The sequence below is a fragment of the Gavialis gangeticus genome, unplaced genomic scaffold (genome assembly GCF_001723915.1).
Source record: "Gavialis gangeticus isolate Ggan-Ray unplaced genomic scaffold, GavGan_comp1, whole genome shotgun sequence".
NCBI classification, from domain to species: domain Eukaryota; kingdom Metazoa; phylum Chordata; order Crocodylia; family Gavialidae; genus Gavialis; species Gavialis gangeticus.
Window position 1 is genome coordinate 34,422,041 of NW_017728996.1, and position 10,557 is coordinate 34,432,597.

General features: G+C 44.0%; 1 protein-coding gene across 3 annotated transcripts in view; it reads left to right on the forward strand.

Moving 5' to 3' along the window:
• Nucleotides 1-10,557, forward strand: part of LIPC (lipase C, hepatic type) — a 113,844-nt gene that overhangs the window by 99,007 nt on the left and 4,280 nt on the right. For all 3 annotated transcript variants that reach the window (XM_019504299.1, XM_019504300.1, XM_019504301.1), the window contains 4 exons: nt 1,427-1,660; nt 6,039-6,281; nt 9,471-9,591; nt 10,300-10,518. In XM_019504299.1, coding sequence (XP_019359844.1) covers nt 1,427-1,660; nt 6,039-6,281; nt 9,471-9,591; nt 10,300-10,518 — 817 coding nt within the window. The remainder of the gene's footprint in view (nt 1-1,426; nt 1,661-6,038; nt 6,282-9,470; nt 9,592-10,299; nt 10,519-10,557) is intronic.

Sequence of the window (10,557 nt, forward strand, 5' to 3'; positions counted from 1 at the left end):
GCCAGGAGTGACCAGGAACAACGGTCACAAGCTGGCAGAGGGTAGGTTTAGGTTAGACATCACAAGGCGCTATTTCACGGTCAGGGCGGCTAGGGTCTGGAACCAACTTCCAAGAGCAGTGGTGCAGGCTCCTACCCTGGGGTTTTTTAAGATGATGTTAGATGAACACCTTGCTGGGTTCGTTTGACCCCAGTACTCTTTCCTGCCATGGCAGGGGGTCGGACTAGATGATCTGCTCAGGTCCCTTCCGACCCTAGAAACTATGAAACTATGAAACCCAATATAACCTTGCAAAAATGAACTCAACTGAATACTAAATAACAACATCCAAAAAAACACCACCAACACTCTTGGGCTAGTTTTATGTTCTCTACTTTTAACATGTGTTCTAGGTTTGGGTGGATTATACTTAAGTAATCCATTAGACAGTGGGATTGCTGGAAGAACCTGAACACAGAACCCAGCCCAGCACACCTAGCTGTCTAGACCAGGAATTGGCAACCTTTGGCCCACAGGCTGGATTTGGCCTATGAAGAGACTGGCTCTGGCCCATGGCAGCTCAGGGAATCGGCAGCACACGCCAGCCACAGCAGCAGAGACAGCATTCCCAGGAACCTAATGCCTGCCGTTTTCTATTTATTCCCCTCACAACATCTGCTGATGGCCAGAGTGCAGAGCCAGGTCATAAGCAGCAACCCACAGTAGAAAAAAAGTTGCCAACCCCTGCTCTCAGCACACACGCACATGTCTGGCTCATTTCATTTTCATAAATTAATTTTCTGAACAGCCCTCAAAAATTAAGATGATAGACACATTACAAAAGCTTCTACTAGATTAAATCTAAAAAAGGCCAAAGATTATTTCTTTTTCAGAAAGGGATAACTATTTGCCTTGATGCAGAGTCATTTAGCGTCGGAGAATCATTACAAATGAACAAACCTGAGCACGCAGAAAGCTTTCTCTCCTTCATTAAACAAAGCAAGTTTTAGGAAGTTTCAGGTCCTTTATATGGGGTAAAAGTCAAGCCTGGGCTGGGACTCCCACGTTCAGAAGGGTCTCTGAAACATGTGACTATTAGAGTATGCAAAAACAAAAATTAAGTGAACACCATTCAAGCAGACAGAGCACTAGTGAATGCAGCTTGTCTACAACAAACACTTCTATCTCTCCAGGCCAGTGTCCTTGCGCTTATGGTAGTTACAGTTTGTTACAATGTCTGTTTGCTTTCAGCCTTGGAGCTCCAGTTGTGTGCTAATATTAGTTGGCTATTATACCTAATCTTGTTTCTATCAAGAAAAGGCAGTACTATAAGAACTGGTGGTCCTCGAGTGAGCTTCTCTCAAACTTAAATGGTATCACTGTTTATGAACGAAGTACAATAAATCCATCTACTGTATCTCACACCAGTGATTTGAATTTATTCTAGGCCTTGACCCTGCTGGTCCTTTGTTTGAAGGAATGTCACCAACAGATCGTTTATCTCCAGATGATGCAAACTTTGTAGATGCGATCCATACATTTACTAAACAGCACATGGGTCTCAGCGTTGGGATTGAGCAGCCGGTGGCCCATTTTGACTTTTACCCCAACGGAGGCACCTTTCAACCTGGCTGCCACATCATGCATGTGTACAACCACATTGCCCAGTATGGAATCACTGGTAAGGAGTGCGGTGACAAAAAGCAACAAAGCACTGCAGCTTGATTAACAGCATCTCTGAGAAACTTAAGATGACTCCATGCAGTTAAGTAGACTAAAGTATCATACCAAGTATATGCCGCTCTGGAAAATAGAGTTCCTTGGCTAGAAACAGATAACCTGTTTTTTAATTGTACTGAACATCCACATTACCCACTGATTTCAGTGAGAGAGATGTACCCAGCACCTCTGGAAGTCAGGCCAACAGCATTACTACTAAGTATCTTGGAATGAATCCTATGGCATTTTGCAACTGTTCAGGGAATGGGAGAGTTTATATAACCCAATGCTTTACTGTTTGCCTGCTCAATTCATCTTTACTCCTTTGTCCCTCAGTTGCTACCCTGCAAAATAGGCAGATATCTCTGTAGGATCTGATGCTCTTCTTTACCTGCTGCTCACAAACAGGGAAGAATTGGTGGGGGATGTAGAAGTGGATGGCAAGTTGGGCAGCAGCGACCACAAAATGATTGAGCTCAGGATCCTGACAAAAGGAAGAAAGGAGAGCAGCAGAGTCAGGACCCTGGACTTCAGAAAAACAGACTGACTCCCTTAGGGAACTGATGGGCAGGACCCTGTGGGAGGCCAGTCTGAGGGGGAAAGATGTCCAGGAAAGCTGATTGTATTTTAAAGAAACCTTACTGAGGGCTCAGGAACAAACTATCCCAATGTGCAGGAAGAATAGCAAATTTGGCAAGCTTCCAGCTTGGCTTAGCAGAGAACTCTTCAGGGAGCTGAAACACAAAAAGGAGGCTTACAAGAAGTGGAAGCTTGGGCAAACAACTGGGGAGGAGTACAAGAATATATCTGGGCATGTAGGGATGAAGTCAGGAAGGCCAAAGTGCAATTGGAGTTGCAGCTAACAAGGAACATGAAAGGTAACAGGAAGGGTTTCTACAAGTATGTTAGCAACAAGAGGAAGGTCAGGGTAGGTGTGGGTCCCTTACTGAATGGGGAAGGCAACCTAGTGACAGATGAGGAAAAGGCAAAAGTAGTCTATGCCTTTTCTACCTTGGTCTTCACAGGCAAGGTCAGCTCCCAGACTACTGCACCTGGCAACACAGTTCGAGGGGGAAAGTGAGCAGCCCTTAGTGGTGAAAGAACAGGTTAGGGACCATTTAGAAAAGCTGAATGTGTACAAGTCCATGGAGCAGGATGCAATGCATCTGAGGGTGCTGAGGGAGCTGGGTGATGTGCTTGCAGAGCCCCTGGCCATTATCTTTGAAAACTCATGGTGATCGGAAAAGGGTAAATATAGCGCCCATCTTTAAGAAAGGGAAGGAGGAGGGTCCAAGGAACTCCAGACCAGTCAGTCTCACCTCAGTCTCTGGAAAAATCATGAAGCAGGTCCTCAAGGAATCTATTTCTAAGCATTTGGAAGAGAAGGTGATTAGGAACAGTCAGCATGAATTCACCAAGGGCAAGTCATGCCTGACCAACCTGACTGCCTTCTATGATGAGATAGCTGGCTCTGTGGATGTGGGGAAAGCAGTGGACATAATATACCTTGACTTTAACAAGGCTTTTGATACTATTTCCCACAGCATTCTTGCAAGCAAGCTGAGGAAATATGGGTTGAATGAATGGATTATAAGGTGGACAGAAAGCTGGCTGGATTGTCAGGCTCAAAGGGTAGTACTCAATGGCTCAATGTCTAGCTGGCAGCTGGTATCAAGTGGAGTGCCCCAGGGTCTGTGTCCTGAGGCCAGTTTTGTTCAATATCTTCATTAACCATCTGGAAGACGGGATGGATTGCACCCCCACCAGGTTCACAGATGACACCAAGCTAAGGGGTGTAGTAGATAAACTGGAGGGTAGGGCTAGGATTCAGAGTGACCTAGAAAAATGATTAAGCCAAAAGAAATCTCATGAGGTTCAAAAAGGACAAGTGCAAAGTCCTGCACTTAGGACCAAAGAATCCCATGAACCAGTACAGCCAGGGACTGATTAGCTAAGCAGCAGCTCTGCAGAGAAGAACCTGGGGGTTAGTGGACAGTGAGATAGATACAAATCAGCAGTGTGCCCTTGCTGCCAAGAAAGCTAACAGCACACTGGGCTGCACCTGCTCTATTCTGCACTAGTGAGGCCACATCTGGAGTACTGGGTCTAGTTTTGGGCCCCCCACTACAGAAAAGATATGGACAAGATGGAGAGTGTCCATTGGAGAACAATGAAAATGGTTCAGGGGTGGCGGCACATGACTTCTGAGAAGAGACTGAAGGAACTGGGTTTTATTTAGTCTACAGAAGAGAAGACAGAGAGGTTTTGATAGCAGCCTTCAACTACCTGAAATGGGGGGTTCAATAGAGGATGGAGTTAGACTGTTCTCAGTGGTGACAGATGACAGAACAAGGAACAATGGTCTCAAGTTGCAGCAAGGGAGGTTTAAATTGGATATTAGGAAAAACTCAGTAGGAGGGTGGTAAAGCACTGGAACTGGCTACCTACAGGGGTGGTGGAACCTCCGTTTTTGGAGATTTTTAAGGCCCGGATTGACAAAGCCCTGGCTGGGATGATCTAGTTGGGGATGGTCCTGCTTTGAGCAGGAGGTTAGACTAGATGACTTCCTGAGGCCCCTTCCAACCCTCATTTTCTATGATTGCCAATTAGATATGTTACAATTCAAGTTTTATATGCAGAAGCTTTGTCTTAGTGCATGTAAGATAAGGCACCAATGCAGACAATCCAAGGTGTTAGCTGAAACACCTACAGAGGGCACTGTGCACCCAGCATCACTGGCAACATGTAGGGGGTGCACATGTACCCCGTGTAAATGGTGGTGCACTCCCTATGAAAAGGCCTGTGGGTAGTTGCCGCTTGTCACACACCCCCACCCCTCCCCCTGACACCACTGGCATCATCTGTGGGCGGTCAGCGATCGCTGCTGGCCGCTGCTGATGCTGCCAGTGGCATCTGCAGGTGGTCAGCGACCCCCTGGTTGGTGCTCACCGCCCCCACCCCCGACAGTACCAGTGGTGTCTGCAGGAGCTCCCCACTTACCGCTGCTGTGCTCCCATTGCTGCGCTCCAACCACTGCTGTGCACCCCCAGCCACCGGGGGCGCACGTTGCTTATGCCCAGCACACTGGGTTGCCAAAACATCTCTCATCTCTTCTTTCACTACCAAGAATTGAGCCTTACTTGTTAGTCAATAATTCATGACTAATGAAGCCAGGCATGGACTAGGAATCTTATCAGTGAATATTTCTTTCTTTCATGTATATGCTACCCTTCCCAATGAAGGCTCAGGGCAGAAAACAGAACAACGTAAAAAAAGGAGAGCAAAAAGAGGACCTAAACAACTTAAAAGTGAACTAGAATATCATGGTGGTACCTGCAGGAAGGGCCCATTTAGGGCTTTATAGTTTTGTTTGACAAATGCCTGCCCAGATAGGAAGGTCTTGCAGTGCATCCAAAAGAAGTCCAGGCTCAGGTTCTGAATGTGTTCTTCAGAACTGAGGAGCAACTGTGGAGAATGACCTCCGACACATTTTTGACTTGATGCTCTGGTGGTACCAGCAGGAAGTGGTCCCTTAGGTACATAGGGCCCATTCAACTTTATAGGTTAAAACTAACACCTTGAATTTCCCCCAGAAAGCAATTGGGAACCTGTGCAGACTCTGAAGTCATGTTTCTACAGTTTACCTTGGTACACATTAACTATGGGGGAGAGGGGAGGGGGCGAGGGGAAAGAAAATATGTTGAAGGAAGAGTCTTTTAATAAGGACTTTTTAATTTGTAGGATAGAGGTAGGAGAAATAAGTGTTTTATTGCCATGCCTATTTCTCAAATATTTACTGAGTGTAACAATGCATTCATTTTGTTCCTGTTCTGCTTTAGTAACTGCAAGCCCAATTCATCAACAGAGCTTATCACTCAAATGTGCACACTATGACAGGTACAACAAAAGCAGCCAAAAGGCAGCACAGTGTTCTACAATGGCCTGAGGTTGTTGTCATCTTTAATACAGAAGTACAATCTGAAAAGGCTACATATACCCACATGCTATATTTCATATTGACCTGAACAGTCAGATCAAGATGCAGTATTGCAATCTAGTACTTACAGAATGCGTAATTTTACTGAAGATGAGGGTTGGCACAATCTGCTCCTTTTTTACATAAAAGATTCTGATAAATTTGGTAGCTCAAGCAGTCAATATTCAGACAGTGTTATAGATCCCATAGATACATCTTTTGAGATAATCTACATAATGGGATTTAGCAGTAAAGAGGTTTGGAAAGGATCTATAACACGTGACTGCTTGCTGTACTCCTTTGTAGTTCACACGAAGTAGAGGCAAGGGCATGCAAAATGGTTATTATTGCATTTTTTTTTCAGGGATCACTCAAACCGTGAAATGTGCCCACGAGAGGTCTGTTCATCTGTTCATCGATTCTCTGCTGCACGATGATAAACAAAGCATGGCCTACTGGTGCAACGACATCCACAAGTTTGATAAAGGAATGTGCCTCAGTTGTAGAAAGAACCGGTGCAATACTCTGGGCTACCATATCAGAAGGGAGAGACTCCAGAAAAGCAGAAGACTCTTTTTGAAAACACGAGCAAATATGCCTTTCAAAGGTTTGTTAGCACTTACTACAGAATCAAACTTGATAAGATGGTGCCTACCCCTTAGCCAAAACAAATCGAATCAATAGGAATAGTCAAATTGATGAAAGATTTGTGAATCAATTTTCCCACTGCCCTTTCAAGAGTATATCTTCACTTAATACTTTTATGGAATATAGCATGCTGCAGGCTTACCAAATGCTAACTGTGGACTCCTGGCCTTGAAGTTGCCCAGGTTCTGATCCACAGGATTTTCTTATATCAGTTGCTCTGTTTGAATTCACTATAAACATATGCAGGCACCCAGCCAAGCCAAAAAAAAAAAAAAAAAAAGCCTAATTGCTCAGGGAGACCTGCAAGGCCTCCCAATCCAACTACGCCCAAATTTTGTCTGTAATTAGTCTGCAGCCAGACACAAATTATTACTTTTTAAACAGAAGACAAGACAGCTGAATAGCGTGGGGTGTCATAGGATAGTAGTGCCATGCTAAAATAAAACTCCTGGTGCTCTGGCATTATCATCCTTAAATCACCATCAGCAGAAGTGCAGCATAGCAGCTCCATGTTCCAGTTCCATGAGGCTTCCACCTAGCACATCATACCAGTCTGCCCTCAGGGGACAGGTCTGACGGACAAGGAGAGCGCTCAGGCCTGTCTGCCCTACAACAGCCCTAATTGTGTACTAGCTGCAATGAGGATCATCGTGGCCAAGTCCCCGCAGACTGCACTGCTTGGCTGGGCCATGGGCAGGCATGTGTAAGAGACTCCCAGTGGTCCTCAGAGCCAGACAGGCTACAGGTGTGAGCCACCCCAGCAGCCACCAGAGCTTCCTGACGAGGGCAAAGCCTGAAGTGGGGTGGGATTGTACTTCTCCCTCCCTCTGTGTGCACACACACGCGCACACACACTTTACGCCCAAGTCACCAGGGCAGTTGTCACCTCCCCTTCCAGCTATTGGTCAGGCCTAAATTGCCCTGAAGTAGGAGGCACAGAGCAAAGCAGCATCTCGCCTTCTGTGATGCCACCCACCGGTCAGCTTTGGGAAGTAATTGCAGGAAGCCCCCTTGCTCCATGCTTCAGCCTTACTTGAATGTAGGAGACTCTAGCAAGGTCACACCACCCCAAGTGGCAGCTTTGGAGAGACTGAGTCTCACCTGAGGCAGGCAGAGAAATAACTGCCTCTCAGCTCGCCTTTTAATTAATACACTGAAACTAATAAAGCCACTTTGAGTGTTGATGCTTTGCACCAAGCCAGGGGCACCCTCTAAGGCTTGTACATCCCTAGCAATGGCTTGATTTATATGTAGAAATGGTTAAGAATGGAAGACTTTTTTTGCCACAAGCCTGAATGAACTCTGCTGTTCTCATTGAATTGCATTTATTTATTGATTTATTTGAAAGACAAGCTACATTTCAGAAAAAAGAATCACAGAAATTTACTAAAAGGTCATTGCTCTAAACAAACATTTTCTTTCATAAAGCTGAAAAACAGTCCAATAACTATGTATGAATGTGTATCAAGTGATGTTAAAACATTTTCCAAGAATGCAACAGAGGTCATGGGAGAAACCCAAATGGGGGGTGGTATGTGGAAGGGGGAGGAAAGGTTCAAAGTTGTTTTCTAACCCTGTTCCTGTATTGATCTTGACATTTTATTCTTCAATGTAATGGCAATATATCCTGAAATCAATGCTGATCCAGGTCAAGTAAAAATATAGTAGTTGTAAGAAGATAACATTTAACAATGCCTTCTACCCTGAAAGATCTAAGGTTTATACAGAAAGTATGTATAATAGGGGTTAGTCACCTACCACTGTACTAGAGCTGTTCTGAGCAAATAAATAAATAAAAAGTATACCTCAGTTTTAACGGGGGAGTAAATATCTTTCCACATCAACAGTATTGAGTCATACTGGTTAGCTGCTCCATAATTTGACCAGGTGACCAGGATAAACCTCTAATTCTTGTTAAGTTTTCCCGGCCCTTTTGGGATGGTTTAAGAACTGCAAGCCCTGCTTCTCTGCAAGGAGTTGAACTAGATGAGCTCAGAGATCCCTTCCAATCCTAGAATTCAGATGTCTGAGAATTATTATAATGCGAGCAACACAAATTTCCTTTCCAGATCTCCAAGATCAGTGCAGGCCTGGCTTTAATCTTACAGTTATTAGCATATCAGGTGAACTAGGATACATGTGGTAGAATATATAGGGTCAACTAGTGACAAATTATTTTTTAAATAATTGTTTGGGTGGTCAGTGGGGAGACAGTGAGCCATCTTGCTCGGAAATCCTCAGGCAAAAGGCACTGTATGAATGTCATCTATGACCATGTCTTTTCCACAGTAAATTAAAATGCTGCAGCCCCACCATTTGCTTCTTACAAGCTGACCAGACAGAATGAGAATGGACAAAGTTGGACATTCAAATCTGTATGGCAGTCTTTGAGTGCACACTGTCAGACCCACAGTTTGCTAGGATTTGCCACACATGGACATGCCACGATAATATACTGATGTTCTCTGACATTCTCCTTCACAAGAATGTCAATTTTTCAGTTCAAAGACTTTCCTAAACTCCCTTCTCCCAGAAACCACCAAACCTCAAAGCAGTAATGACATATTTCTTATTGTGAAGTGTTGAACAAAGTCATATTGTTAACAGATGCATGTTAAGCACAATGTATCATTATGCCATCAAAAACAGTTCATGAGTCATCTGTTTTGTGGAGAGATTTTTTAACAGATCATAGCAAGGAAGGCTGGCATGCAAAACGGAGCCTTCAATCTCTGTCACTACTCCCACTACCATTTGCAGCCCAGGAAAGGACTCCTGTCCATACAGAATCCAGCACAATCAGACCAGGGATCTCTGCAGAGACACGCAGGGAACAGACCAGGGATCTCTGCAGAGACACGCAGGGAACAATCAGTGTTACACTTGATAAGGTCTGAAATATTTCCCCACAGAAAAGCCTTTTGCTGTACAAAAAGCATCCAGTCTCTTTTCCCTTAAAGAAAGCAGCTGGCGACTGATATTGTTTGGCAACAGCAGGAAGCTGATGTTTTAAAAATAACTAATGTATTGAATAAACACAAAGAGAAGTACTCTCAAATTACTGCTTTGAAATGCAAATGCCATCACACAAACATGATGCCTTGATGACCCTGTGATTTCTCACCTTGTGATTTCTTTCTCTATGCAGTTTATCATTATCAATTCAAGATCCATTTCATCAACGAAATTCAAGAGAAGCAGGTAGAACCAACTTTCACCGTCTCCTTGACAGGCACTAAAGAAGATGTTGAAAACTTGCCCATCACACTGTAAGTATGGGGGTGAAAACCAGTGTCATATAGTTTTTCACTCCTATAAAATGATGTCTTCCTATCAGAAGCAGTGCACTTACACTAATACTGTTACACTGCTTCCGATCCAGGGGCTGTCAGCCACAGCATAATCAGCTTACCACCTTATATGACACACAGACATACCCCAAGAATAGACTTATTTCAGTCCTGGTGCTTCAGTTTTCTGGTTGCTCAGTCCTCATCCCTCACTATTCGTGAAAGTGGTAGCACGGAGGAAGCAATCAATACTTCTTCAGGCCAGGGGGAGAAGAGGAGCTCTCAGTCATTAATTGCATTAATCAAAGCGAGGTCTCTTGAGACGGGGATTATCTTCTTGTCCTGGACTGGTACAGCACCTAGCACACCAGCATGAGATTGGTTCACAGGCATTGCAAGAATACAAATAATAAATTATAGTAGTTAAAAAATATAGGTGGCATCAATTTTTAACAGTAAATGCAACTGTGCCATCTAATCTTGCAAGACTGTATCTTGCAAAAACCTGCAGCAGGAAGCAAAAGTTTTCTCCAAGGGCTGCTTAGACATTAGCTTCTTCTGTGCCAAGTCTTCACAAGAAAAAGAGATTAACACCGTCCCTGCTCCCCCAGCAATACAGAAATTGTAATTCCTACAAAGCATATTTTCAGGTTCAAGATCATCTTTGGTGGTTTTGTCTTTTTGCAGTGTTGAAGGCATTACTGGAAATAAAACCTACCCTTTTCTCATCACTCTGGATATCGATATTGGTGAACTAATGATGATCAAATTCAAATGGGAAGGAACTGCGGTTTGGGAAAATCTCTGGGACAAAGTTCAAACTATCATTCCCTGGAGCAAGGGCATCTATCGACCAGGACTTATAGTGAAAAAAATACGAGTCAAAGCAGGAGAAACCCAGCAAAAGTAGGTGTTGTTGAATTTTTTTTTTTTTTTTTAAGGAGT